Source organism: Herpailurus yagouaroundi, unplaced genomic scaffold (assembly GCF_014898765.1).
Source record: "Herpailurus yagouaroundi ecotype Mexico unplaced genomic scaffold, PumYag 67350, whole genome shotgun sequence".
NCBI lineage: Eukaryota > Metazoa > Chordata > Mammalia > Carnivora > Felidae > Herpailurus > Herpailurus yagouaroundi.
The window spans coordinates 1,249,537-1,273,810 of NW_024420170.1; the positions used below are offsets into that span (position 1 = coordinate 1,249,537).

The 24,274-nt window shown below is 39.2% G+C and overlaps 1 protein-coding gene across 1 annotated transcript in view; it reads right to left on the minus strand.

Annotated features, from left to right (window-relative positions):
* Positions 1–24,274, minus strand: part of MTMR8 (myotubularin related protein 8) — a 130,988-nt gene that overhangs the window by 4,275 nt on the left and 102,439 nt on the right. Inside the window, exon 5 of the mRNA XM_040467199.1 lies at positions 10,776–11,242. Within this exon, the coding sequence (XP_040323133.1) occupies positions 10,776–11,242 (467 nt within the window). The remainder of the gene's footprint in view (positions 1–10,775; positions 11,243–24,274) is intronic.

A 24,274-nucleotide genomic window follows, 5' to 3' on the forward strand; every position in this document is an offset into this window, starting at 1 on the left:
TCCCAAAAGGTGCCCTCCTCAATACCCATCACCCACCCTCTCCTCCCGCCCACCCCCCATCAACCCTCAGTTTGCTCTCAGTTCTCAACAGTCTCTTATGCTTTGGCTCTCTCCCACTCTAACCTCTTTTTTTTTTTTTTTTTTTTTCTTCCCGTCCCCCATGGGTTCCTGCTAAGTTTCTCAGGATCCACATAAGAGTGAAACCATATGGTATCTGTCTTTCTCTGTATGGCTTATTTCACTCAGCATCACATTCTCCAGTTCCATCCACGTTGCTACAAAAGGCCATATTTCATTTTTTCTCATCGCCACGTAGTATTCCATAGTGTATATAAACCACAATTTCTTTATCCATTCAGAGATAGCATTTTAGAGTCAGTCTTGGGTTCCAATAGCCTATACACTAGCTTGGTCACTTAGACACAGGACTTGAGCTATTTAAGCAAGACGAAATATATTTAAAGCTCCCAGCTCAAAACCCTGCACAGATGAGCCACTCATTAAGTAGGTATTCAATCTTTCCCTAGAAATCACATCATTCAAACTACATGTTTTAGACATAAGCCTACAGAGGCCTAGAGAAAGGAAGGAGTCTTTTAAATGTGCTGTGACTCACATATACCCAAGTGACATTGTTTTTTCCAAAGCCCCAAAACATACTGTGTCAATTCTTGATTATTTGGTTCCTTGCTTCTATATGGTAGTTCTGGTTCAGTTAGACAGGATTTGAAGATTTAAACCGATAGTACCAACTTATATTTGAAAAATACCTTCAAATTTACAAAATGTTTTTGCATTTATAATTTATCTTGGTTGCCACAATCTTAGTGTGGGACTAGCAGGGCAAAAGTTATTCCTATTTTGCAAATAAGGACAAACTGTAAGTTGGGAGGATGAGACTCATTCAGAATGATTTCTCACATTTTCTCCTTTGGAATCAGACCCTTACTGGGTGACAGGAGGCTGTGGAAATAGTTGATTTCAGAATACTTAGCTTTCCATGCCCTTGGCTATAGCTAAACCAGTGGGTTACCTTATGACTACATAAGTAGTAGTCATAAGAGTAGATGGATTCTAAGTTCAGGCTTATATTCCCTACACACTAAAATACTTGAACTTAGAGTCATATGACTCTTAAAGAATTTGTTGGTAAGAAAAATCCTCCCAGATAAATGAAATTCTCTGTCTGAATAGATCACCTCAGGGAAGGGGGTATCTTAAATTGGAAAGGAGGTTACTGAATTACAATAAAGAGAAATAGGGTGTAGTACAGGAAGGCAAGATTGAATTTGAAGTAGAAGAAAGCTTTAGTTTGGCCAAACAATAGGGATTTGGTTAAATAAATTATAACTCATATAATGAGACACTATGTGACCATTAAAAATGAGATTGATTTATATTTATTGAAGTGAAAAGATGTTTAAAATTAAGCAAGAAACTTACATAGGGGTATATAGTATGACTCTAGGTTTTCTATGTGTGAATGTAGATTCTTCTCTGCATAGAGGAATTTGCTGCCTTTTTTGGTTCTCTATTATTTTTTAAAGTTTATTTTCTGACAGTGAGAGAGAGAGACAGAGAGAGAGACAGAGAGACAGAGAGTGGAAGGGGTACAGAGGGAAAGAGAGACAATCCCAAGCAGGCTCCTCACTATTAGCGCAGAGCCTGATGCAGGATTTGAACTCACAAACCATGAGATCACGACCTGAGCCACAACCGAGTCAGATACTTAACTGACTGAGCCACCCAGGCACCCCTGGTTCTCTATATTTTAAAAACATTCCATAACAAAGATTTCCTAGTTAATTATAAAAGAGAATCATAGTCTAATCCACTTGCTATAAACTGAATCCTGTGTGTCCCCCAAATTCATGTTGAAATTCTACCCTCTGATATGATGGTAGTAGGAGTTGGGGCCTTTGCGAGGTAATTAGGATTAGATGAAATCACAAAGGTGGAACCCTCATTAATGGGATTAGTGCCATATTAAGAGTTATGAGAGAGCATGCTTCTCTCTCTGCTCTCCACCATGTGACATTACAAGTGAAATGATAGTGATCTAGAAAGCAGGGTCTTGCCAGATAGCAAATCTGCCAGCAGCATGATCTTGGACTTCCTAGCCTCCAAACTATAAGAAATGTTTATTGTTTATAAGCCACCCAATCTCTGGTATTTTTTTTATAGTAGCCTGGATGGACTAAGACAGAAATTGTATTATAACATTATATTGCAAACTAATTGTCTAAAGACAATGTGTCATGAATAGGAAAGAGGTTGAATAGAGTTGAGAGGGAAAAGGAAGCCCTAAGAGTAAGAACTGATTAATCAGCAACAATAGGGCTGAAAATAGGAAGAGGCTGACTAATGCATTTTGATTGCCTTTATTTATGTGCCCCACACTTTACCAGATAGTACTTTACATCTTAGCTCAGTTAATCTGTACACCTGCCCTGTGTGGAAGGTACACTTATCACCCCCATTTTTCAGATAAGAACTTTGAGGCTCAGAGAGGGGAAATGACTTACTCAAGGCCATACAGTTAGTAAATGGCAAATCCAGGACTAGAACTCAGGTCTCTCTGTATTCTATCCATTAGAGGCCCTGGACATTTGGCTCCCAGAGAGGGAGTCTCTACTGTGGGGCAAGGGGAGATAGCTGGCCTCTTTTTTGGTCTGGAGGAAATAACCCCTGAGTTTATGAGGTTTCATGTGTGAAGATTCTTACTGGGCAGTAGGAGAAGACCTTGGAAAGGGATAAAGAGCCTGATCCCTGGACAGGTATATCAGTAAGTGTAAATGAATACATTGGCAATCATTCAGACAGTATGGTTTTGGAGTAAAGTTGGTGTCAGTCTTGTCCTCACAGCTTATCAATGACAGCTATACCATGTATAGCCTTGTACTTGCTGTCATCCTCTCTACCTATTTTGTTTTATTTTAATATCCACAGGGTATGCTTTAAGGTACCTGAAGATTTTCTGCCTTTATAAGATGGTTCATCTGTTATGACTGGGTCAGGGTGCCTTTTTTTGAAAATATGCCACCTTTCCTTTTATTTGTAGCTATTACACAGCAAACATACACCTAAAAGATTAGAGGTTTTTAATTTTAGATAAAAAATTGTACCAACAAAACATGTTTAAACTGGAACACAACTGCAGAATGGGGCCAGTGGGCAATTTGGCACAAGATGGAACAAATGGCAGTGAACACCCTTATGAGGGCATAAACCCATTCCCCAGTGGTATGACAGGCTCCAGATAACACAGAAGATGAAGTTTAAAGTCAATTGTATGGTATTTGTCTTTCTCTGACTTATTTCACTTAGGATTATACCCTTTAGATCCATCCATGTTGTTGCAAATGGCAAGGTTTCATTCTTTTTTATGTCCAAGTAATGTTCCATTATATACATGTACACACACGGACACCACATCTTTATTCATCCATCTGTTGATGGACACTTGGGTTTCTTCCATATCTTGGCTATTATAAATTATGCTGCAATAAACATAGCAGTGCATATATCTTTTAAAAATCAATGTTTTAATTGTCTTTGGGTAAATACCTAGTAGTAGAATTATTGTATCATATGCTTTTATATTTTTAATTTTCTGAGAAACTTCCATACTAAGTGAAATAAATCAGAGAAAGACAAATACCATACAATTTCATTAAATATGTGAAATTTAAGAAACAAAACAAGGAAAAAAAGAGACAAAACCAGACTATTACAGAAAAATGATTGTTGGTTGCCAGAAGGGAGGTACAGGGTGGGATGGGTGAAATAGGTGAAGGAGATTAAGAGCACACTTATCCTATATTTTTTATAGGATTATTTGGGGTTTGTTGGTGTTGAGTTGTATACGTTCTTTATATTTTTTAGATACTATAAATCCAATTAAAATGGGCAGAAAACATGAGCAGACATTTCTCCAAAGAAGACATACAGATGGACAACACACATATGAAAAGATGTCCAACATCACCAATCATTAGGGAAATGCAAATCAAAACCACAATGAGATATCACTTCACACCTGTCAGAATGACTAAAATCAAAAACAAGAAACAATTAGTGTTGACGGGGATGTGGAGAAAAAGGAACCCTCATGAACTGTTGGTGGGAAGGCAAACTGGAGCAGCCACTGTGGAAAACAGTATGGAATTTCCTCAAAAAATTAAAAATAGAATTACCATATGATCCAGTAATTCCACTACAGGGTATTTACCCAAAGAGTACAAAAACACTAATTTGAAAGGATATATGCACCCCTATGTTTGTTGCAGCATTATTTACAATAGCTAAATTATGGAAGCAGCCCAAGTGTCTACTGATAGATGAATGGATAAAGAAGATGTGGTATACATATACTATGGAATATGACTTAGCCCTTAAAAAATAATTTAACCTTGCCATTTTCAGCAACATGGCTGGATCTAAAGGGTATAATGCTAAGTGAAATAAGTCAGTCAGAGAAAGACAAATACCATATGACTTCCTTTATATGTAGAATTTAAGAAATAAAACAAAGAAAAAAGGAGACAAACAAACAAAAAAACAAAACCCAGACTCTTAACTATAGAGAACAAATTGATGGTTACCAGAGGGGATATGGTGAAGGGTTGTGGGTGAAATAAGTGAAGGGGATTAAGAGTACACTTATCATGATGAGCAATGAATAATGTATAGAATTGTTGAATAACAGGTGTACAATATAGTACACCTATAACTAATATAACACTGTATATTAACTATACTGGAATTAAAAAAAAAAGGAATACACTTATTGTGATGAGCAGTAACATATAGGATTGTTGAATCATATTGTATACTGAAACTAATATAATACTGTATGTTAATTATACTTGAATTTGAAAAAAAATAGTCATTCATATACACTCTTGTACCTTGGACTTGAACTCAAGTTCAGACTTGGGCTACTGTGACAGTATCATTCTGTAAACCTGAAGTTAAAGAAAAGTCAGGTTCTCAAAGAACCTACACAATTTAGATTCTGATTCCTATATCAATTGCATGATGTCCATGCAAGTATGTGGCTAACATTAACACACTACAGATAACACTAGTCATATATTTGAAAGCTACCTGATCAATACATTCCAGGGAAAAAGCCAATTGTCCCAACATCACTTTGGTTTGTACCTCTGGCTTAACATGTTCTAAAGTTCTCATTTCCTAAAGTTAGCTGGCATATATTAGTTAGAGGTCTAGCACTAAGAGCTTTTTTATTCTTGGATAAATTCTCTTCATCTGAATCCCCAAATGACCTTTGATACTAGATACTACTAAAGTTACAATGCACACATATACAAATACTCTTAGTATGAGTTACATTCCAGGAGGACTGGACCTGTTAGCTGTTCCTAAGCCCGAGGCACTATTAACTAAAATACAGAACATGCTCTGTTTCAGAACAAGGATACATGCTCTGCATTCCTATTGGCATTCATGAAATATAGAAACTACCCTGTCTGCAAATATGAGTGAGGCAGAAATGTGGAGATACTTTATGTGAATGGTGTGGCCAATTGCATGTGAAGTGGGATCAGACACATGTCTTTGAACAGTGATCACCTAATGACTTTGGTGTACATGTTCCCTCCTGACTGGTGAGGAGTGCAATGATGTTTTAGCTACAAACAGCAAAGAAGGAGATTCAGGACTTATCTGCCTTGGGGATATATTAAGGGGAGAGAATACCACCCACCATTCTTGACCATTTAAAAGAAAAGAAAACTCAGGACCACATACCCAGAGAAAAGTATTGACAAAGAAAACATACAACTCAAAGCATACTTAAAGAGTTTCTACCAGTGTAAAAGAGCTGCAAAAGAAAACATGCCAGCCATAGTACTGCCTAGAAAAGAGGACCTTTTTTGGGCCTTATTGAGCACATGAAATATTAACTGGAATGCTGGTCATCCTGGACCAATATATATTCCTTTTGCTTCACTGGTCAGGTGGATTTCTGTATTACTGTAAATCTTCCCTCCTGACGTCCCCCTACCTTTTCCACAATTGGGAATCTGTGAGGGCTGGTATAGGCTCTCTAAAGAATCTGAGTACAAAGACAAGAAAATGGTTGAAAGGCAACAGAGCTTTGGAAAAGAAAGAGGCTTTTAGGTCGCCCCCAAAGAATAGAAAATACCAAGGGACAGGGCACTGGATTTAACATGGAAGCTGTTGGTTTCACACAGGCCAAATTCTGAACATGATTTTGTTTAGCCCCAGCAAGACACACAAGGCTAAATTAGCTGCTTTCAAAGTGCACTTGTGTTTGTGAAGATAAGTTACAAATCACAGAGCATGTACACCAACATATGTTTACTTGCACTGACATCTAAAGGAGACATGGACTGCTGTGAATGGTGACAAAACTAATACTTCCTATTTAAGGGGAAGGCACAGGGGTGCCTGGGTGGCTCAGTCTGTTCAGTGTCTGACTCTTGATTTCAGCTCAGGTCATGATCTTGCAGTCCCGCTATCAAGCCCGTGTCAGGCTCTGTACTGACAGTGCAGAGCCTGCTTGGGATTCTTTCTTTCCTTATCTCTCTCTCTGTCTCTCCTATGCTTTTTTCTCTCTCTAAAAATAAATGAACATAAAAAAAGGAGGAAGACACAGACTGTCAGTCTCACAGGCAGCGAAGTAGAGAAGACATGGTCTGTATGGCTTGAAAATTACAACTTTTTTACCTTGGAAAAGCTTCTATGTGACCATCCAAAGCCTTGAAAATAGAACTGCCTTTAAAATGACAACAAACTAAGAGTCCTTTACAACCCCAAACCTTTCCCCTTGTCCTTTATGTCTGTTTGGTGTCACCTAACAGCTAAACCATTTCTTCACATTATATGAAAAAAATAACCTCATAGGAAAAAACTTAAGGCTTAATCCACATCCACTTTTTGTTTGTTTTTAAATACCTACAAAAGCAACCAGATTTGGTTGCTTAGAAGAAAGCAACCAGATTTGGTCGGAATCCTATCTGCCTGTATCATACATAGAATTCTGGGAGGGAGAGGTCTGAGGGTGGGGAAAAGATTTGGTACAATAGATATCACTAAATCATACACATTGGAAATAAAGAGAGAACGTGATAACAATCTTCCTAGGTTTAAACCAATATGAAGCATACTATGTAATTTTGAGAAAAGTATTTTTCTTAAAGGTAATTTACATTTCCTATACAATGTTTGGAAAAAAGGCTACTTTATAAAATCTCATAGAAAGATTTTCCAGTGATGTATCAAAACTTAACAGCATCATGAAAAGATGTTATGTGTTTAACAAAAGCCAGTATGTAACAAAGATCTGACATAGTTACAAATTTCTCTTTCTGCTAAATTAAGGCTAACCTTAAATATTTACTAATTTGGTTTGAAAAATACCACTTATAAAAAAAAAAGAAAGAAAAATACCACTTAAAAAGATTCAGGTTTGGGGCGCCTGGGTGGCTCAGTCGGTTAAACGTCCGACTTCAGCTCAGGTCAGGTCCCGATCTCGCGGTCCGTGAGTTCGAGCCCCGCGTCGGGCTCTGGGCTGATGGCTCAGAGCCTGGTGCCTGCTTCCGATTCTGTGTCTCCCTCTCTCTCTGGCCCTCCCCCGTTCATGCTCTGTCTCTCTCTGTCTTAAAAATAAATAAAACGTTAAAAAAATTAAAAAAAAAAGATTCAGGTTCATTCTGGTTTTAAGTGTTCAGGGAAAGATTTTACTTTCAGTAAAGTATAAGGTGTGTCTCAGACAAAAGGTATCCATGCATGTTGACAGGCAATGACAACTTGGTAGTAATTGAACACGATTTCTAGGGTCACTTTCCAAAGGTACCTATGCCCAATATATGCACCATAAGCTTTACTTGCCCTTTTAGTTCCAGATAGAGTTTCAGTTGTATTTCATACAGCAAACCCTATCCCTGAATTTCTTCATTAAAAAGTCAGACTATTAGCTGTTACTGAGGTTCATTATTTATGATTGTTTTATTTATTACTGGGAGAAATCTGAAATTCTATAAATTAAGTAAATAACTAATGAACTTAAAAAAAAGTGTCCAAACAGAATCAGAGTATGGCCACAAGCACAGATACGGAACCTGCATCTTAAAAAAGATAATCAGTGACACCCAGGTTTGTCAATTTGTGTAGGGAACAGGCAGAGGTCAGATTAGTGGATGAGACAGTGGCAGGTGGTTAAATGCCTTCTTATTTCAGTGGGACAGTCACATAAGAATGGAATTTCTGCTCAGGGAACTAGAAGGGTAGGGCAGTATGAGAGGGAGTCACATTTCATTCACAATATAGTTACTGTATGAGGGTATGAAATGGAAGTAAGTAATAGACCATCTTTTTTAGTACCCAGCAACTTTTCATCAGGAGTCTCCTCTCTATTGCTATGCTTCTAACTATAGATAGCTACTGGATTTTACCAGTGCATAAGTATTTAGATTCCACTGAATTTTTTCATCTCTCAGATATGTCAAATCTAACTGTAAATCAGCAAGGTGTTCAGTGTTCAGAGAAAATGGGGAATTTTCACAAGTTATTCCTTAGTTCCATGTCTGTTATATACAAGTGATAATAGGACATGTTGGGGAATAAAAAATGATAATAAAAGACCAAATTGAGCTTATAGATCTTTAGGCTGAAACTGATTCCATGGCCTTTGATCCTAAAAAAACAAAATAGTATTTTTTTAATTTTATTTTTACTTTTGAAATACCAGTGTTGCTCTTTATCACTTCTCAGTTTAAATTTTTTTTTTCAACGTTTATTTATTTTTGGGACAGAGAGAGACAGAGCATGAACGGGGAAGGGGCAGAGAGAGAGGGAGACACAGAATCGGAAACAGGCTCCAGGCTCTGAGCCATCAGCCCAGAGCCTGACGCTGGGCTCGAACTCACGGACCGCGAGATCGTGACCTGGCTGAAGTCGGACGCTTAACCGACTGCGCCACCCAGGTGCCCCTATCACTTCTCAGTTTAAAACTGCATGGAAAAATACCTTTTCACTGTTGATTAACTTTGTTTTAGATCTAGGAAATAAGGTTTGGTACTATGTACTGCTCTTGTATAGGTCTGTAGAAATAAATCTCAGACTCTTAAACAACTTTTTATAGGCTTTCTTATAAAGAAAAGTAACTAATACAGTGATCCTTTAGAAATGTCTATGTTTACAACTGGATGTTGTAGCAACAGAGATGGCTCCTTCATGAAGATATCTATTTTTAAAAATTTTTAAATGTTTATTTACTTTTGAGAGACAGAGAGACAGAGCATGAGCAGGGGAGGGGCAGAGAGAGAGAGAGGGAGACACAGAATCTGAAGGAGGTTCCAGGCTCTGAGCTGTCAGCACAGAGACTGACATGGGGCTCGCACTCACGAGCTGTGAGATCATGACCTGAGCCAAAGTTGGATGCTTAACCAACTGAGCCACCCAGGCGCCCCAAGACATCTCTAGTTGAGCTTGAGCCAGATATAAAGTATTTGGAATAGACATCTTGGGTGAAGACCTGGATTCTGTTGGCAATGGGAGTTCTGAAAGTGCTGACAATATGTATAGTACATGACCCAAACTTCCTGAGGCCTATCCTACCCAAGCATGTAGAACTGAGTAAAGCATGACTGAATATTCAAAAGGAAAGTGTACAGCAAGCCTATCAACCCCAAAGGGAAAATCTGGTGTTTAATTGACAAGAAATACATCACTTCCCCCAGGAGTATTTGGGTCTCCTCTAAGAATAAACTTTTTCAAATGTGTATAGTAGTACAAGTGATAAACCTACCATATTTTAAAAGTAGTGTCAATTGTGTCTAAAAGTCCACAAAGCTTATGTGATGTTTACAGAAGCAAAACCACTGGTCTTCATAAAAAGACCTAAGAAGAGGCCTGTTTTAGGAAAACTCAGATTCGCACATAGACCATGTTTAAGCCAGGTCTAAAGCACTGAGCCTTCTGTTGTCTCCCAAAATGATGCTGACAATGCCATTAATCAGTGTTATTAATTCAGACACCACTAACTTGGAATTGATTGCCTTAGAATTTAGTGGATGCAAGTTTATCTATGGGATATCTATGAAAAAGGGAGTTGGCTGAGTATTATGAGACCTAATTGGGGTGTCGGTTGGGGAGAGCAAATGTTATAATTTAAGAAAACTATTTCCTTATATGTTCTAAACCACCAAGCATCCATGCACCCATGCTAACAGTTAAGGATCATTTTGACTTATTTCTCATGCAAATGTTGGGGTCTCTATTGGGAATAATGTTAGCTTACATCTTACAACTGAACACACCAAAAAGTAAAATTTCCTTTTAAGCCATTCTGCAAGTCAGTTACCTGCTACACACCATCTCTTTCCTCTCGACAGGGTCTTAATTCTCAACTGTGACAACATTACCACTTTGTTCTCACGCTATAGCAGTGAGGGTGGAAAAGTAGGGGAGGTTGATCATTAAGGAGAATGGAACAGTGGAATCAGCCTACTATCTCAGCTGGAAGGCAACATTTCTCAAGTTAAATCCCATTCTAGAAAAATAATATATTTTTTATCTTGCCTACATTCTGGGCTGCCTGATATGCATATACTGGTTGCTTAATCAGTAAGGGCCATAAATCACCTTCCAGACTCTTAAGTGGGAGGGGGGTGTCCCAGACTCACCCATTTAAACCAACAGGAAAAGAAGCATAGCCTTTTTGGGACAAGGATCATTGTGGGTGCCATAGGTACACCTAGCATGGAAACAGATAAGTAGCTCACTGTTGCTTATAGCAGCCTGCTTCTTTTGTGCTGGCCTTGGAGATACCTGTGTCCCCAAAGATGCCCATGCTCCCAGAGATGCTGATGTTTTCAGAGCAGTCCATAGTCTCAGAGATATCCACGTTGCCAGAGATGCCTGTGGCCCCATAGATGCCCCTCGATTCAGAGATGCCCATGTTTCCAGAGAATCCCATATCCCCAGAAATGTTTATGGCCCTAAGGCTGCCTATGATCCCACAACAGTCATGGTGAAAGTCTGCACACTGTATTTTCACTTGATCCATCTGAGCCTGGAAGCCTCCTTCACTGGATATGGTGCCATTCTCCATCAAGGTGTTCAGGTATCCATCAATACCCATAAAGTCAAGAGGATTGGTCAAAGAACTTCCCAGATGCTGAGATAATAAATTCCCTAATTCAGAGCATGTACAGACTTCTTTTGGTGGCTCATCATGGGCTTGCAGTTTCTGTCATGGGAGCAAGGAATGGTTGAAAAGAATTAGGAATAGGAAAAAAAAACCTAAGTAAATATCACAATGACCTGCAGGGATCCTGATGCTGTCACTAATATGGCATAGTGTAACCTTTTTCCTCCACCTTACCCCCAAACATCTTTTCTTCATTACTTGACATAGTGCTTTAAAAGCCTTACCACTAAAGATTGTATCTATAAAAGTCCTCTTTTCTAATAATATAATTCTATTACTGGGAACAGGGAGGGCAAGGGAGAGGATGAGTAAGATACATTAAGCACCTCTAAGTGCTGGAGACTTTATATATACTATTTCCTTTTATACTTATAATAATTCTGTTGGTTAGGTATTAGCTGTATTTTGCAAGCAAGAAACCTGAGAATAGGAGAATTTAAATAAGACTAAATTTCACACATTGTAGAAATGCTAGAGCTGAGATCTGACCCTGCCTCTTAATATCAAGTTCTATCACCTAATACCTCACGCTATCTCCAATGGATATTTTCACTTTCAGGAATAACACAATGACTCAATGATACTTTACAATGGTGATTCTTAACCTTGGGGGGGGGCATAGACCACCTTGAAAATCTGAAGAAAATAATGAGCTTTCTTCTCAGAAAACTGCATGTATGCACATGTGTGTACATGAGACAACACACATACAGTTTTAGGTATAATATCAAGGGCTTCATAGATTCCCCCAAAGGTACCTGAGGACACTTATAGTTTCATGGACTCGAGTCAGGAGCTCCAGTTGTAGGGTATAAGCATACCATTTTCATTTTTTTGGAAATTAGAAAATCACACACACACACACACACACACACACACACAATCGTGATAACCTTTGAAGAAAGGAAATGAATGGGTAGATGGCTAGGGGAGTCTTTTAAACTTTCCATTTTGTATTTTTTTTGTATTCTGCATATTTCAACTTTACATTTGTACTACCTTTCTAAAGCTCTCAACAGGGAAAGTCTTCTGGGAAGGTGGCAAAGTAGGAAGATCCTAAGCTTACCTCGTCCCATGGGCACAACTAGACAACAGCCACATCAGTGCAACTAACCCAGAGAGTGACTTGAAGACTGGCAGAACAGATTTTACACTGTTATTCATAGAGAAAAGGCCACATTGGAAGGGGTAGGAGGGGCAGAGATGTTGTGGAGAACCAAGCTCCTGGTGAGACTAACTACAAAAAGGAGAGATATCACAAGAATAGAGAAGAGAGAGGAGCAGACACCACACCAGGCACTCCAGACATAGGGAACCTGAACTGGGAAATGAGGTCCCAAAAACATTTGGCTTTGAAAACCAGTGGTGCTTAACTTCTCAAGTATTTACAATCAGTGGGGCTTAACTCCAGGTAGTTTAAAAATCAGTAGGCTTAGCTCTGGGAAAGCTGAAGGGCTTTAGGAACCAGAGTCTTTGCCCTTAAAGAGCCAGTATAATAAATGTAGCATAGAAGAAGCAGTTTGAAAAGCACTTGGAGTATAAATGATGGAGGTTTATTTACTAATCTCACAACATGCACCAGAGGGGCAGGGATCAGTCGGAGACACCTCCAAGAACAGAAGAGCTGGCAGGCACCATTTTTCTCTCCCTACTTCCCCATACCCAGAACAGATAGCAAGACACTTGCAGTAACCAGCTGGAAAACCCTCTACCTACCTTGCTAACACCATGCACCGTGCCTCCAAGTTCCCCTGTGGATCCACCCCATCTACCCAACCTACACTTCAGGCATCCTCTAAAGCTACTCTTGCCAAAACAAATCCTGCAAGCAGCCTTGGCAAAGACTGGTACCACCCCAAAGTAATTCCCAGCCCTGGGGAGAGGGGATCATAACCACCAGACACAATAGTTCAAATGCAGGCCCAGCAGACAGACTACGGGTAGGCATTGGGTTGGATTGTTGGTCTGCTGACCAACGAAAACCTCTCAGGGGACAAGGCAGTGAAAGCATCCTGCAGGTCCATGATATTGCAGCCCCAACAGACAGACTGTGGACAGACTCTGGTTGGAATCTAGGCCCTACCCAACAACAGAAACCTCTCAGGGGACAACAGAGGGAGAGCCCCCTGAGGATCAGTGCAACTGAAATCCCAGAAGAGCGGCTGAGGGTAGTCATCTATTCTGACTGCTGACACCAACCAACTACAAGCTTGCAATGGCCCCAGACTGGCCTCTTTTTTTTTTTTTTAATTTTTTTTTCAATGTTTTTATTTATTTTTGGGACAGAGAGAGACAGAGCATGAACGGGGGAGGGGCAGAGAGAGAGGGAGACACAGAATTGGAAACAGGCTCCAGGCTCTGAGCCATCAGCCCAGAGCCTGACGCGGGGCTCGAACTCACGGACCGCGAGATCGTGACCTGGCTGAAGTCGGACGCTTAACCGACTGCGCCACCCAGGCGCCCCCAGACTGGCCTCTTAACAGCATAGGTACCAAATCTTGCCCACAACTGGCAAAGTGGGCCTTTGCATCCAACTGGACTAAAGGCAAATGAAGATCAGCTACAACAGTAGGGTACACAAAATACACATAGAGATATCCTGAAGAACTGGCTCTGGTGAATAGGGGGCATTACACTACAGAGTACCACAGGACCTCTTCTTCATAAGGCCACAATTTCAAGATGAGGAGATGCAGCTGACTTTCCTAATACATGGAAACAGAGAGAAAAAATGAGTCGACAGAAAAACTTGTCCGAAATCAAAGAACAAGACAAAACCACAGCAAAATAACTAACTGAAAAGGAGATTGACAATATGCCTGATAAAGAATTCAAAGCAATGGTCATAAAGATACCCACTAGATTTCAGAAAAATTGAAAGATCTCAGTAAGAACTTCAACAAAGAGATAGCAAATATTTCAAAAGACTAGTGAGAGATGAATAACTCAGTAAGTGAAATAAATACACTAGACAGAATCAACATCAGAGTAGAGGATGCATAAGAATGGATCAGTGAGCTGGAAGACAGAGTAATGGAAAGTAACCAAGCTGAAGAGCAAAAGGAAAAATTAATAATAAAAAATGAGAATAGGTGGGGCACCTGGGTGGCTCAGTCAGTTGTGTCCAACTCTTGATTTTGGTTCACGTCATGATCTCACAGTTCTTGAGATCGAGCCCCACATCTGGCTCTGCATGTAGTGCAGAGCCTACTTGGGATTTTCTCTCTCCTTCTATCTCTGCCCTTCTCCAGACTTGCTTGCATGCATGTGCATTCGATTTGTCTCTCAAAATAAATAAGCTTAAAAAGAAATTATTAAAAAATAAAAATTGAAAAATGAGAATAGATTAAGGGAACTCACTGACATCATCAAGTGTAATAACTTTGGCATTTTAGGGACCCAAGAAGGAGAAGAGATGAGAAGGCAGAATATTTATTTGATGAAATAATTGCCGAAAATTTTCCGAATCTGGGGAAGGAAATAGATGTCCAGATCTAGGAAGAACAGAGAGCTCCCAAAAGTATCAGCCCATGGAGGTCCATAGCAAGACACATAATTAAGATGGTAAAAAGTAGTAATAGAATTTTAAAAGCAGTGAGAGAAAACAATTATACACAAGGGAAACCTCATAAGGCTATCAGCTTTTTCAGCAGAAATGCTGAAAACCAGAAGGGAGTGGCATGATATTACCAAAGTGCTAAAAGGAAAAAAAAATGCAACCTAAAATGCACTGCAAGGTTATCATTCATAATAGAAGGGGAGATACAGTATCCCAGACAAACAAAAGTTGAGTTCATCACCAAACCAACATTGCAAGAAACGTTAATGGAAATTATTTGAATGGAAAAAAAAAAAGGCCATAATCAGGAGTCAGAAAATTATGGAAGGAAAAAATTTCATGAGTGAATGAACAAAATTAATAGATTAATCACCTACAAAAACAGTGTGGAAGTTAAAGCACAAAAAAAAAAAACCAGTAAACTCAATTATATCTATAAAAGTCAGTCAAGGTATTCACAAAACAAAAGGATGTACAGTATGACATCATATACATAAAATGGGTGTGTGGGGGAGTAAAACTTGAGTGTTTTTGGAATGGGCTCAAATTTAAGTGACCATCAACATAAAATAGACTGCAATATGCATAGGATGTTATATATAAACCTAATGTTAAACACAAATTAAAAACCTATAATAGATACACAAAAAAATAGAAAGCAATCCAAGCACATTACTAAAGAAAGCCACAAAACCACAAGAAAGAGAGCACATGAAAAAAGGAATAGAGAAGAACTACAAAAACAACCATAAAATGAGTAACAAAATTGCAGTAAGTACTTACTTATCAATAATTACTTTGAATTTAAATAGACTAAATGCTCCAAGCAAAAGAATACGGTAACTGAATAAGTAAAAAAAGAAAGACCCTGTAATGCTATCTAGAAGAGACTCAGTTCAGACCTAAAGATACATTCTGATTGAAAATGAATGGATAGAAAAATATTTTATCATGCAAATGGAAGAAAAAAGAAAGTTGGGGTAGCAATACTTATTATCGGACAAAATAGGTTTTAAAATAAAGACTATAATAAGAGACAAAGAAGGGCACTACATATGATAAAGGGAACAATCAAACAAGAGGGTATAAAAATTCAAAGTATTTATTTGCTCTACATAGGAAGAGCTAAACACAAAGAGCAACAATTAAAAGACATAAAAGAAGAAATTGGCAGTTATACAATAATAGTAGACTACTTTAGCACCACACTTAAATCAATAGATATCCAGACAGAAACTTAATAAGGAAACAAGCTTTGAAGAAGACAATGCACCAGATGGACACAAAAGATATATTCATAACATTCCATCCCCAAACAGTGGGATACACATTCTTTTCAAGTGAACATGGAACAGTCTCCAAAACAGATCACGTTAGGCTACAAAACAAGTCTTAACATATTCAAAAATATTAAAATCATACGATGCATCTTTTCCAACTACAGTGGTATGAAATAAGAAATAAATCACAAAGAAGTCTGGAAAGAACACAAATACATAACGGATAAATAATATGCTACTAAACAATGAAAGGGCCAACCAAGAAATCAAGGAGGAAATTAAAAAAAAAAAATACATAGAGATGAAGATGGCAGAACAACATGGAACTTTTTTTTCTCTCTTGTCCCTGAAATGCAGCTAGATCAACACCAAACCATCTTGCACACCTAGAAAACTGATCTGAGGATTAACACAACAATCTGTACAATTTAAACCACAGAACTCAGCAGGTATGCGGCATGGAGAGGAGAACTGGGGGAGAGAGAAGCTGCAGAGGGTAGGGAGCTGCTTTTGCTTGTGGACAAAGGACAGAGACGGGGGGGAAGAGTACAGGAAAAGCACTCCCCCCAAAAGGCTGGAGAGAAAGAGAAAGAGTGTACACACCCATAAGGGTTAACAAGAAATGGAGAAAGGAGAAAGGAGAGGGTTTAAATACCATTAAGACTCTATAAACAGGGGAGCACAGATTCTGAAACTCTGTGGCTGGATAGCTGGCAGACCTCTGGTGGGAAGGGTGAGTCCACAGGAGGAGACAGCAAGGTAGGTCCAAGGCGTCCTCAGGCCACCTGGGAAGAGGCAGTTACCCTGCTAAGAGGACATTTGGTAGTGGCTGTGTGGCCTCCCCATAGGCAGAGAACAGCCATGTTTGCTGGTGTTAGAACAAGGATGTTAAGGGTGAAGCCTGACACTGGATGTGTGTTGTGATTTACCATAATCCCTGAAATGCTGCAGCTACACAATTGTGAGAACTTTTTCTGGGCAGGCTGGCATCTGGCCACAGTCTCTGGGCATCTGCAGCAGCGCAGTTGTGGGAACATCCCTGGGGTCAGGCAGGAACCCAGCCATTGATTGGCGAGACCCTCCCACAGAGGGTCTGAGTGGGTCAAAGTCATAGGGCCCTCAGAAATGAAGGGTTTGGAAACACAGCCCCATCTGAGATAAAACTCAGGAGGGAGGTGCCAACTGGCAGGCTGACAGCTTGGTCTTGGACAGTGAAAAAGTGCAGAGTGGACGGAAGCCGGAGACAAATGAAGGGTGCTTGATTGTGGGTCCACGAGAGCACAGAGTTCTGATACTAGAGACTGGGTAGCTGAGTGACACCATTTTCACCCCTCCCACGCATGGGCATACACACAATGAACATGATCAACAAGGATCCACCCCAGTAAACTAAGCAGCACCAGCTAGTGGAGAACAGAGCTGTTACACCAAACCCCATCCAACTGCACCAACCATGCTCTAAAGGAACACCACAAGACTCTGCGCCTACTTAGTTCACAGACTATAAAGTGCTTCATAGTTTGACTGTTTATGGGACACTGGATGGAATTTCAATCGTATTTCTTTTTTCTAGCTGATCCATCTATTCAATTTTTCTTCCTTTCTTTTCATTTTTTGTTCTCAGATAAAGAGAAAAAACTTATTTTGCATTTTTATAAAAAATATTTTTCTTTTTTTAAATATAAATTATTGTCAAATTGGTTTCCATACAATACCCAGTGTTCATTCCAACAAGTGTCCTCCTCCCTGCCCATCACCCACTTTCCCCTCTTCCCCACCCCCATCTACCCTTAGTTTGTTCTCATTCCTTAAGAGTCTCTTATGGTTTCCCTCACTCCTCTGTAACGTTTTTTTCCCCTTCTCCTCCCCCATTGTCTTGTTAAGTTTCCTAAGATCCACATATGAGTGAAAATATATAGTATCTGTCTTTCCCTGCCTGGCTTATTTCACTTTGCATAGTAACCTCCAGTTCCATCCATTGTGGCAAATGAGCAGATTTCATTCAATCGCATTGCCAAGTAGTATTCCATTGTATGTATAAACCACATCTTCATTCATCAGTTGATGGACATTTAGGCTCTTTCCATAATTTGGCTATTGAAAGTGCTACTATAAACATTAGTGTACAAGTGCCCCTATGCATCAGCACTCTTGTATCCTCTAGGTAGATTCCTAGCAGTGCTATTGCTGGGTCATAGCATAATTCTATTTTTAATTTTTTGAGGAACCTCCACACTGTTTTCCAGAGCAGCTGCACCAGTTTGCATTCCCACGAGCAGTAAGGAGGGCCCCTTTTCTCTACATCCTCGCAAGAATCTATAGTTACCTGATTTGTTCATTTTACCACTCTGACTGCTGTGAGGTGGTATCTGAGTGTACTGTTGATTTGTATTTCCCTGATGAGGAGTGACATTGAGCATCTTTTCGTGTGCCTGTTGGCAATCTGGATGTCTTCTTTAGAGAAGTGTCTATTTATGTCTTCTGCCCATTTCTTCACTGGATTATTTGTTTTTCAGGTATGGAGTTTGGTGAGTTCTTTATAGATTTTAGATACTAGCCCTTTATCGAATACATCATTTGCAAATATCTTTCCCATTCTATCGGTTGCCTTTTAGTTTTGGTGATTGTTTCCTTTGCACTAGAGAAGCTTTTTATGTTGATGAGGTTCCAATAGTTCATGTTGGCTTTTAATTCCCTTGCCTTTGGAGAGTGTCAAGTAAGGAATTGCTGTGCCTGAGGTCAAAAAGGTTTTTCCCTGCTTTCTCCTCTAGTGTTTTGATGGTTTCTTGTGTCACATTCAGGTCCTTCAACCATTTTGAGTTCATTTTTTGTGTATGGGGTAAGCAAGTGTTCTAGTTTCATTCTTCTGCATGTTGCTGTCCAGTTTTTCCAGCACCATTTTCTAAAGAGACTGTCATTTTCCATTGGATACTCTTTCCTGCTTTGTCCAAGATTAGTTGGCCATACATTTGTGGGTCCAATTCTGTGTTCCCTGTTCTATTCCATTGGTCTACATGTCTGTTTTTGTGCCACTACCATACTGTCTTGATGATTAAAGTTTTATACTAGAGGCTAAAGTCTGGGATTGTTATGCCGACCGCTTTAGTTTTCTTCTTCAATATTACTTTGGCTATTTGGGTTCTTTTGTGATTCCATACAAATTTAGGATTGCTTGTTCTAGCTTTGAGAAGAATGCTGGTGCAATTTTGATTGGTATTGCATCTTTTAAAATGTGAAATTTATTGTCAAATTGGTGTCCATACAAGACCCAGCCCTCATCCCAAAAGGTGCCCTCCTCAATACCCATCACCCAATCCCCCCTACCTCCCACCCCTCATCAACCCAGAATTTGTCCTCAGTTTTTAAGAGTCTCTTATGCTTTGGCACTCTCCCTCTCTAACCTTTTTTTCTTCTCCTCCCCCATGGACTTCTGTTAAGATTCTCAAGATCCACATAAGAGTGAAAACATATGGTATATGTCTTTCTCTGTATGACTTATTTCACTTAAAATAACATCTCCAGTTCCATCCACGTTGTTACAAAAGGCCATATTTCATTCTTTCTCATTGCTATGTAGTATTCCATTGTGTATATAAACCACAATTTCTTTATCCATTCATCAGTTGATGGACATTTAGGCTCTTTCCATGATTTGGCTATTGTTGAGAGTGCTGCTATAAACATTGGGGTACAAGTGCCTCTACGCATCAGTACTCCTGTATCCCTTGGGTAAATTCCTAGCAGTTGTATTGCTGGGTCACAGGGTAGGTCGATTTTTAATTTTTTGAGGAACCTTCACACTGTTTTCCAGAGTGGCTGCACCAGTTTGCATTTCCATCAAGAGTGCAAGAGGGTTCCTGTTTCTCCACATCCTCTCCAGCATCTATGGTCTCCCGATTTGTTCATTTTACCGACTCTGATTGGCGTGAGGTGATATCTGAGTGTGGTTTTGATTTGTATTTCCCTGATGAGGAGCGATGTTGAGCTACTTTTCATGTGCCTGTTGGTAATCTGGATGTCTTCTTTAGAGAAGTGTCTATTCATGTTTTCTGCCCATGTCTTCACTGGATTATGTGTTTTTTGGGTGTGGAGTTTGGTGCTTTATCTTTATAGATTTTGGATACTAGCCCTTTGTCCAATATGTCATTTGCAAATATCTTTTCCCATTCCATTCGTTGCCTTTTATTTTGTTGATTGTTAACTTTGCAGTGCAGAAGCTTTTCATCTTCATGAGGTCCCAATAGTTCATTTTTGTTTTTAATTCCCTTGCCTTTGGGGATGTGTCAAGTAAGAAATTGCTACGGCTGAGGTCAGAGAGGTTTTTTCCTGCTTTCTCCTCTAGGCTTTTGATGGTTTCCTGTCTCACATTCAGGTCCTTTATCCATTTTGAGTTTGTTTTTTTGAATGGTGTAAGAAAGTGGTCCAGTTTCATCTTTCTGCATGTTGCTGTCCAGTCCTCCCAGCACCATTTGTTAAAGACACTGTCTTTTTTTCCGTTGGATATTCTTTCCTGCTTTGTCAAAGATTAGTTGGCCATACTTTGTGGGTCTAATTCTGGGGTTTCTATTGTATTCCATTGGTCGATGTGTCTGTTTTTGTGCCAATACCATGCTGTCTTGATGATGACAGCTTTGCAGTAGAGGCTAAAGTCTGGGATTGTGATGCCTCCTGCTTTGGTCTTCAAAATTACGTTGGCTAATCAGGACCTTTTGTGGTTCCATACAAATTTTAGGATTACTTGTTCTAGTTTCGAGAAGAATGCTGGTGCAATTTTGATTGGGATTGCATTGAATGTGTTGATAGCTTTGGGTAGTATTGACATTTTAACAATATGTGTTCTTCCAATCCATGAGCACGGAATGGTTTTCCATTTCTTCAATTTCCTTCAATATCTTCTTCAATTTCCTTCATAAGCTTTCTATAGTTTTCAGCATACAGATCTTTTACATCTTTGGTTAGGCTTATTCCTAGGTATTTTATGGTTCTTGGCGCAAATGGGAATGGGATCAGTTTCTTTATTTGTCTTTCTGTTGCTTCATTATTAGTGTGTGAGAATGCAACTGATTTCTGTACATTGATTTTGTATCCTACAACTTTGATAAATTCATGTATCATTTCTAGCAGATTGTTGGTGGAGTCTATCAGATTTTCCATGTATAATATCATGTCATCTGCAAAAGTGAAAGCTTAACTTCATCTTTGCCAATTTTGATGCCTTTGATCTCCTTTTGTAGTCTGATTGCTGATGCTAGCACTTCCAACACTATGTTACACAACAGCAGTGAGAGTGGACATCCCTGTCATGTTCCTGATCTCAGGGAGAAAGCTCTCAGTTTTTCCCCATTGATGATATTAGCTGTGGGCTTTTCATAAATGGCTTTGATGATGTTTAAGTATGTTCCTTCTATCCCGACTTACTCAAGGGTTTTTATTAAAAAACGATGCTGAATTTTGTCACATGCTTTTTCTGCATCAATTGACAGGATCATATAGTTCTTATCTTTCTTGTATTAATGTGACGTATCCCATTGATTGATTTGTGAATCTTGAACCAGCCCTGCAACTCAGGAATGAATCCCACTTGACCATGGTGAAAAATTCTTTTTATATGCTGTTGAATTTGATTTGCTAGTATGTTACTGAGAATTTTTGCATTCATATTCATCAGGGATATTGGTCTGTAGTTATGTTTTTTTGCTGGGTCTCTGTCTGGTTTAGGAATGAAAGTAATGCTGGCTTCATAGAATGAGTCTGGAAGTTTTCTTTCCCTTTCTATTTTTTGGAATACCTTGAGAAGGATAGGTATTATCTCTGCTTTAAATGTATGGTAGAATTCCCCGTTGAAGCCATCTGGTCTGGACTCTTATTTGTTGGGAGATTTTTTTTTTAATTTTTAACGTTTATTTATTGTTGAGACAGAGAGAGACAGAGCATGAACGGGGGAGGGGCAGAGAGAGAGGGAGACACAGAATCGGAAACAGGCTCCAGGCTCTGAGCCATCAGCCCAGAGGCCGATGCAGGGCTCGAACTCTCGGACCGCAAGATTGTGACCCCTGCTGAAGTCAGACGCTTAACCGACTAAGCCACCCAGGAGCTCCATGGGAGATTTTTGATAACTGATTCAATTTCTTCGCTATGGGTCTGTTCAAACTTTATATTTCCTCCAGATTGAGTTTTGGAAGTGTGTGGGTGCTTGGGAATTTGTCCATTTCTTCCAGGTTGTCCAGTTTGTTGGCATATAATGTTTCATAGTATTCCCTGATAATTGCTTGTATTTCTGAGGGGTTGCTTGTAATAATTCCATTTTCATTCATGATTTTATCTATTTGGGTCCTCTCCCTTTTCTTTTTGAGAAGGCTGGCTAGTGGTTTATCAATTTTGTTTATTTTTCCAAAAAAACCAACTCTTGGTTTCATTGATCGGCTCTACTTTTTTTTTTAGATTCTATAGTGTTTATTTCTGCTCTGATCTTTATTATTTCTCTTCTTCTGCTGGATTTAGGCTGTCTTTGCTGTTATGCTTCTATTTCCTTTAGCTGTGCTGTTAGATTTTGTATTTGGGATTTTTCTTGTTTCTTGAGATAGGACTGGATTGCAATGTATTTTCCTCTCAGGACTGCCTTCGCTGCATCCCAAAGCATTTGGATTGTTGTCTTTTCATTTTCATTTGTTTCCATATATTTTTTTTATATCTTCTCTAATTGCCTTGTTGGCCCATGCATTCTTTAGTAGGGTGTTCTTCAACCTCCGTGCTTTTGGAGGTTTTCCAAACTTTTTCCTGTGGTTGATTTCAAGCTTCATAGCATTGTGGTCTGAAAGTATGCATGGTATGATCTCAATACTTGTATACTTATGAAGGGCTGTTTTGTGACCCAGTATGTGATCTATCTTGGAGAATGTTCCATGTGCACTCGAGAAGAAAGTATATTCTGTTGCTTTGGGATGCAGAGTTCTAAATCGATCTGTCAGGTCCATCGGATCCAATGTATCATTCAGGGCTCTTGTTTCTTTATTGATCCTATGTCTAGATGGTATCCATTGTTGTAAGTGGAGTATTAAAGTCCCCTACAATTACCACATTCTTATCAATAAGGTTATGTTTGTGAGTAATTGTTTTACATATTTGGGGGCTTCCGTATTCAGCACATAGACATTTATAATTGTTAGCTCTTCCTGATGTATAGGCCCTGTAATTATTATATAATGCCATTCTTCAACTCTTGTTACAGCCTTTAATTTAAAGTCTATTTTGTCTGATATAAGTATGGCTACTCCAGCTTTCTTTTGACTTCCAGTAGCATGATAGATAGTTCTCCAGCCCCTCACTCTAAATCTGAAGGTGTCCTCAGGTCTAAAATGAGTCTCTTATAGACGGCAAATAAATGGGTCTTTTTTTTTTTTCCATTCTGATACCCTATGTCTTTTAGTTGGAGCCTTTAGTCCATTTACATTCAGTGTTATTATAGAAAGACATGGGTTTTGAGTAGTTGTGATGTCTATAGTTTTCATGTTTGTAGTGATGTCTCTGGTACTTTGTGGTCCTTGCAACATTTCACTCATGGAATTCCCTTTAGGATCTCTTGTAGGGCTGGTTTAGTGGTGATGAATTCCTTCAGTTTTTGTTTGTTTGGGAAGACCTTTATCTCTCCTTCTATTCTAAATGACAGACTTGCTGGATAAAGTATTCTCAGCTACATATTTTTTCTGTTCATCACATTGAAGTTTTCTTGCCATTCCTTTCTGGCCCGCCCAATTTCATTAGATAGATCCATCACTAGTCTTATAGGTCTCCCTTTATATGTTAGAGCATGTTAATCCCTAACTGCTTTCAGAATTTTCTCTTTACCCTTGTATTTTGCCAATTTCACTATGATATGTCGTGCAGAAGATTGATTCAAGTTACGTCTGAAGGGAGTTCTCTGTGACTCTTGGATTTCATTGCCTTTTTCCTTCCCCAGATCAGGGAAGTTCTCAGCTATGATTTGTTCAAGTACACCTTCAGACCCTTTCTCTCTCTCTTCCTCCCCTGGAATCTCAATTATGCATATATTATTGAGTTCTATCACATCACTTATTTTTCTTTCTTTTTTTTTTAATATATGAAATTTATTGTCAAATTGGTTTCCATACAACACCCAGTGCTCATCCCAAAAGGTGCCCTCCTCAATACCCATCACCCACCCTCTCCTCCCTCCCACCCCCCATCAACCCTCAGTTTGCTCTCAGTTCTCAA